General features: G+C 50.0%; 1 protein-coding gene across 1 annotated transcript in view; it reads left to right on the top strand.

Moving 5' to 3' along the window:
- The window catches only part of Letm1 (leucine zipper and EF-hand containing transmembrane protein 1), a 46,408-nt gene extending 41,705 nt beyond the window's left edge, over positions 1-4,703 (top strand). The window contains exons 13-14 of the mRNA XM_021210298.2: positions 510-648; positions 1,808-4,703. Of these exons, the coding sequence (XP_021065957.1) occupies positions 510-648; positions 1,808-1,957 (289 nt within the window). The 3' untranslated portion in view covers positions 1,958-4,703. The remainder of the gene's footprint in view (positions 1-509; positions 649-1,807) is intronic.
- The last annotated feature ends 1,761 nt before the right edge of the window (positions 4,704-6,464 follow it).

Genomic DNA, 6,464 nt, shown 5'->3' with positions numbered 1-6,464 from the left:
GTGTGTGTGTGTGTGTGTGTGTGAGTGTGTGTGTGTGTGCGTGTGTGTGTGTGTTGTGCACGAGCATGTGTGTGAGTGTAGTATTTGCATATGTGCTATGTCTGTGTGTGTGTCCTAGTATACATGCTTATGTGTACATGGAGGCCATCAGCCTTCAAGCCCATGATCTTCCTATGCCTGTCCCCACCCAATAGCACTGTGGTTATAGACATGTGTGTGATCACTACCAGCTCTTTACATGGGTTCTGAGGATTTGAACTCAGGTCCTCACGTAGTAGAACACTGACAGCCACTAAGCAACCTCCCCAGCATCCAAGGATGCTTTCTGTAAGCGCCCATGCTAGCCTTGCATCTTGAAGGGAAAGTGGCTTAGTATCTCACTGTGGGAGAAGTCATGCTAATATTTCCAGTTCATGCATGGCTCCAGGATCAGAGCTTACGGGAAGAGCTGTGGGTAAGGCATGAGACCAGGCACCTGGCCAATGTCACATGCAGACTGCACTCCCCAGGGAGAGTGTCATCAGCATCACTGAGCTCATCAGCGCCATGAAGCAAATTAAGCACATTCCAGAACACAAGCTCATCAGTTTGACCTCAGCCCTGGATGATAATAAGGACGGCAACATCAACATCAATGACCTTGTCAAGGTGAGTCAGTGGGCTGTGCCAGGCCGGCCTGGCTGCTTTCCTGTTCTAGGGCCCAGAGGTTTGTGGAGGGGCTGCTTATTCAGAGCTGTAAGATGATCAGGAGGGGCCTGGAGAAATGGCTTAGTCATTGGTTACAGGTACTAGCTGCTCTTCCAAAGGAATGAGGTTCAATTCCTACCCCCACATGGCAGCTCACAACAGTCTATAACTCTAGGTGCAGAGGATCTGACACCTTCACAGACATGCATACAGGCAAAACACCAGTGTATGTAGTAAAATTCAATAAATCCTTTCAAAAGGAAGACTTGGGAAGATAGGTTTGCAAGCCCAAGTGTCTTAGCCCTTTGCTCTCATTTGAAATCACACTGGAATTAAGAAGTTACTAAAGTTCTCAGAAGGTGAGATAAGAAAATGCCCTCTGCATGCCGCCTTGGAATGTTTCCACGTGTACTGTGGGACCTTGCATCCCTATTAGATCTGAGGAACAGGGTCAGCACCTCTGCCAGGACCCCTCTGGGGCCGCCTGAGAGACACTGAGTAGGTAGAGTTTGTAGGAATAGTGGCTATGCTCCCGAGATGTCAGCCCACAAGACCTGAGTCCAGATCTGGCCTCTAGGGGAGCCTGGACTCCAGCCTGTAAACTGTCATGAACCTACTTAAGTTATAAAGTATGGTCTTGAGGGAAAAAAGTTTGCCACTGTCATCTTGGTTCTCAGTACACCTGGCCAGCTTATGATTTTTCTTTATATAGACAGAAATATAGGTTAATTTCCTTTACTTCCATTTTAAATCAGGCACTATCAAACATACATGCTGAACATTTTTCATGTTCTCCTCTCAGTCTCTGTGGCAGAAGCAGATGTACCCCAATGCCCACCCCTTGCTATACCAGGGAAGCTGTATTCAGGGCAGGCCCTAGGCTTCTAGTAGTGTGGGAGGGCCATGCTGGCAGGGATAGGAACTGATGCTACACCCTCGCTGTGAAGTCTATAACCCTTGGAGGTCTGAGCAGCAGGAGGCACCAGATACCCATAGCATGCAAAATGGCAAGTGCCCAGCCTAGAGGATGGCTCAGAGGGGGCATCTCCCGGAGCTGTGGAGGGGCAGCAGGTGAATGCAGTGGTGGAGCCCCTCCTAAGTCTCCTTCCTCTGTGTGTAGGTAATCGACTTGGTGAACAAAGAAGATGTTCAGATCTCTACCACCCAGGTAGCCGAAATTGTGGCCACACTAGAGAAGGAAGAAAAGGTGGAAGAGAAAGAGAAGGCCAAGGAGAAGGCTGAGAAAGAGGCTGCAGAAGTGAAGAATTAAGAGCTGCCGGCTTCTGGCCCACAGGTCTGCCTGCATCGTGCTATACCAGCCACAGGGGCATGACACACAGAGTGATTGCTTTGAGGTGATTCTTAGTGGCAAATCTAATATTTTGTCTGGAATAAATCAGAAACTTCCATAATGAAGCAATTTTTAATTTTCATCATTCCACGAAGATTCAGTCTGGCTGGAGCCAGAGAGGTTGGCTGTGTGGACTCATGCCATGGTGTGGTACTGAATGGTCCTAAGCCTTGGGTTAAGGTATAGCTGCCAATAGGATCATAGCCGCACATTGATCCCTAGCTTCAGACATGGCTCTGGCCGGGCTCAGTAGGAAGGCATTTCTCTGTATGTGCCCTTACTGGATCAGGATCTGAGTGAGCCTCCAGCCTGTGAGAGGAGAGGGAGAGCCAACTGGACCTCAGCACCTGTGTGGAACCAAGAGGATGTGCCTGCGTGTCCTCCGTAGGCCTTGGGATAGGAGTTAGACTAACACAAACGCAGGCCACTCTGCTCTGAAGACACTGCCGTCAGTCCAAGGGATTGAGATTCCCAGTTGCCCGTGTACATAGATGTGTCTGCTCACGCCTTCACAGTTGTCATAACCGCAGGTCCCCGACAGCAGTGTCTGTATCTTGTATGGATTCCGAGGCATGTTGACTAGCGCTCTCTGAGTTCACCATTGGTCTCCACTTAATATTTCTTTAACTGACTAGTACTGACTTTTCATACATGACCATCCGCCTAATTCATGAGTAATTCCTAATATAGTGGGTGACATACATTGAAGAAGCCTTTGAAAATGAAATCTTTTCTGTTGGCATTCACATTGCTGAACAGGCCTGGGGGATAGAACTGACATCTGTAACTTGAATATACCTGAGGCTTTGTGTGGCTTGTAACAGAAAATTCAAGTCCTATCACAGGACAGTGTGCAAGATGGGGTGTCACAAGGGAATGTCTCTATGTTGTAGCTCAGGGCTCCGGCTTCTTTAGCACAAATGCTCATGGCTGTGCTCCAGCCACCAAGAAGTGAGGAAGTTGTCCTGTGATGCCACAGAGCTTTCAGGATGGTGTTCCCTCCCCGCCAGCAGCTCACTGGCACCCCTCTAAGTGGACGGTCTAGAGCTCTTTGCTTTTCTCATTTGGAAATGGCTCTGTGAACAGGCCAGGGCTGGGTGTCCTGTGGCCTCACCACCACCTTCACATTGTAACCCCGTCCTTGGAGCACAGAGGGAGGAAGATCTTAAGTTCAGCTTGGGCTACTTAGCAAGTCCCTGTCCAGGGGGAAAATCCTTGACTCCAGACGGGGTCTGGGACATGTTCAGAGACGCAGCAGCCAGAATGGGGCGTTCTCAGTTTCTTGAAACTTCTTTCTTAACTGTTAAAGGAAACATACTATGCTAAGCAGGAATAAGATGGTTCTTGCATGTAAACCTGTGGTCACATCTGAATCCTGGTGTCCCTGCGAGGACAAGATTATGGTTGCCAAGTATGTCCCCACAGTAGAGGGTCTCTCCTATGACCAGCAGTCTGGAGCCTGTCCCGTGTCTGCCCATCATCTTCATCCTTTAGTGTATTACTGGGTACTGTCAATGGCCTGTACTGGCTGCTGCTGACTCAGGAACTCCCTAGTGTCCCTCTAACCTCCACTCTGGACTCTGTCCTCGCAGGTCACGCCATCACCCCACTGCAGGACCTTAGCAAACACACGTGCTAGAAGGTCTACCAGTGGGTGCTTCCCTTGGCTTTTGGAGTTGTCCTCACATCTGTTTGCTTCACTGACCTGGGTCAGGGTTAGAAATAGCAGATTCACCAGGCAGTGATAGCAGCACGCGCCTTTAATCCCAGCACTAGGAAGGCAAAGGCAGGTGGACAGCCAGGGCCACACAGAGAAACCCTGTCTCGAACCACTACCACCACTACCACCCCCTTAAAAAAAAAAGAAATGGAAGACCCAGGACTGAGAACTGTACTCAGACTGAGCATTTGAAAGCTGGCTGTGTTTCAGCTGTCATACTGTCCTGCACCTCAGCACTTGCCCAGGGTGTGCATTCGGCAACTGAGATGTCTGCACCTGTTAAGGTTTCAACCCAGGAGTCTGGTGTTTCCTCTCTCTGCTCTGAACCACCTTCCCACACAGGATCTGGGAAGCTGGCACCTAAATTCCAGGCTTCTTTTAGACTATTAACATCTCAAATGTGAAGGGTACCATGCAGTTCTTAAAAGCCATTCTCACGGTCTTGGGCTGTGCCTCCTAATACCATGGTAGGCGAGCAAGTTCTGTACCGTCTTCTGTCTTCGGGGTCCCAGAGCCTCCAACTAGATCATGTGTAGACATCTTCCATGTTCATGTAACAGCGCAAAGTCATACTTCTGAACCCTGAGCAATCTATTCAAGACGTTGAGTGGAAACTCAGACCACCTCGAGCTCTAATGATTGTGCTGTGGTCACCAGGTGTCTTCGGATTTTAGTGGGTCTTGACCCTCCCCTCGGCCCCTAGGTGAGTGCCAGCTCACATTTGGGGGCTCAAGCCTTGGTTCCAGGCTCATGATCTGTGGGAGCTATCTGAGGAAGCCTGTGTACCCTCATCCTGTGCCACAGCTCTGTTTTCTAGAAGCTGACAAGGAAGGACGTCTAGACCCTAGGCTAACCCAGGGCCCTGTGAGGCTAGCAGGCTGCATGATGTATTCTGAACACCTTGATGTAAGGAACTGACTGAATAAAGTGCCACTGATGACTTGTCTGCTGTAGAATGGTGTGTCCAGGTTGGGAGTTCCCACACCTAGCCAGGCTCTCTCAGCCTGCCAACACTCAGAGGACCACAGAGCATCACCTCACAGCCAAACTTTTTCTTAGGAGCTGTGCGGGGTGGACAGGCGCGAGGACCTTGGCTGAGGAATCCCCGGGAAATGTGGTCTGTGTCCACACAACATCTACTGCTCAGTCCAAAGACACAATCCAGCCACGGGGACGTGTGGAGGACAGTGGGCATAGTGGGGGCAATTCCCCAAAGTCCCACCTTGGTACTTGCTTTGGGACCTTAGCTGGGAGGGGGGTCTGGGTGTTAGGATAAAGTCACAATATCCCTCTTCTGAGCTCATCAGTGACTGCTGCCCAGCCCAGGACACCAGAATGTAGTGTGTGCCCTCCTGGAACCACTCTTGGTGCCTTCTAGAATGCTTGCTTGAGGTCACATTCGTCCCCAGGCTCAAGAAGTACAAGTCTCAGGGCAAGGGTAGGAACTGCATGTTGGTGAGGAAGGATAGGCATTTAAAGGGCACAGCACGCACTGTATTGAGAACAAAGCAAACATTCAGATGAGGTGGACTTATACAGTAAACTCAAGTCCTGTCCCTAAGTCACTTTTTTCGAGACAGGGTTTCTCTGTATAGCCCTGGCTGTCCTGGAACTCACTTTGTAGACCAGGCTGGCCTCGAACTCAGAAATCCTCCTGTCTCTGCCTCCCAAGTGCTGGGATTAAAGGCGTGCGCCACCACCACCAGGCCCTAAGTCACTCTTGAGGGAAGCCTTGTGTGCCAGGGAGTAGGGGTGTGATCGTGCCCGAGTCTCTCACTGGAAAAACAGGACACTTGACATACAACTGATTTCTTCCCTTCTTAGGAAGATAATTCTCTTTTTTAATTTTATCTGTTTTCTCTCAAAGTAGGTATGTGTACCATGTGTATGTCCAGTGCCCACAGTCCAGAAGATGATAGCCCCTAAAACTGGAGTTATGGATAATTGTGACCATTATATGGGTGCTGGGAATAAAACCAGGTCCTCTCCAAAAGCAGCAAGTACTCTAAATAGATCACTGAGTCATCTCCTACCCAGAAGATAGATAATTCTTGTTGCTGGTCCTCTGAACACTAGGATCTACCCCAACCCAGAATAGCACCCAGCCACAGGTCAGTGGCAGTAAACAGGAATATTCTGGCAGCCAGCCTGTTCCTGGTACTAGCCAAAGCAGGCCAGGAAACCATCATTACTACCCATGTTCAAAAGGCAAGGCAGTGGAACAGACTCCTCCCGAGACTAGACAGCAGCAGGTGTTTGATGACATAGAGCCACACATACTGTGTTCACTGTGCAGTCGCCACCCAGGAAACCCTGGTGGTGCAGTGGCCTGACCTATGGCCCCTGCCTCTCTCAGGACCACTCCTGTCCCTGTGGACCAACCCCTTGGTGCTAGCTTTCCCTAGATCTAACAAGAGCCCTGGACTTGAAAAGGGCGTCCAGATTACCATACAAAGCTATGCTCAGCATGGCACTAGAGGGCGCTACAGGCTAACACACAGCTCTCTTGGGTCGGTGAGCTTGTTTCAGGGATAAGAATGGATCCTCCTAAAAGGAAAGCATATGCCAGGCATGATGGCATACGCCTTTAATCCCAGCACTTGGGAGGCAGAGGCAGGCGGATTTCTGAGTTAGAGGCCAGCCTGGTCTACAAAGTGAGTTCCAGGACAGCCATGGCTGCACAGAGAAACCCTGTCTCAAAAAACC

The sequence above is a fragment of the Mus pahari genome, chromosome 13, assembly GCF_900095145.1.
Source record: "Mus pahari chromosome 13, PAHARI_EIJ_v1.1, whole genome shotgun sequence".
NCBI lineage: Eukaryota > Metazoa > Chordata > Mammalia > Rodentia > Muridae > Mus > Mus pahari.
The sequence above is the reverse complement of the archived record's forward strand: the minus strand, read 5'-3'. Positions and strand labels throughout refer to the sequence as shown.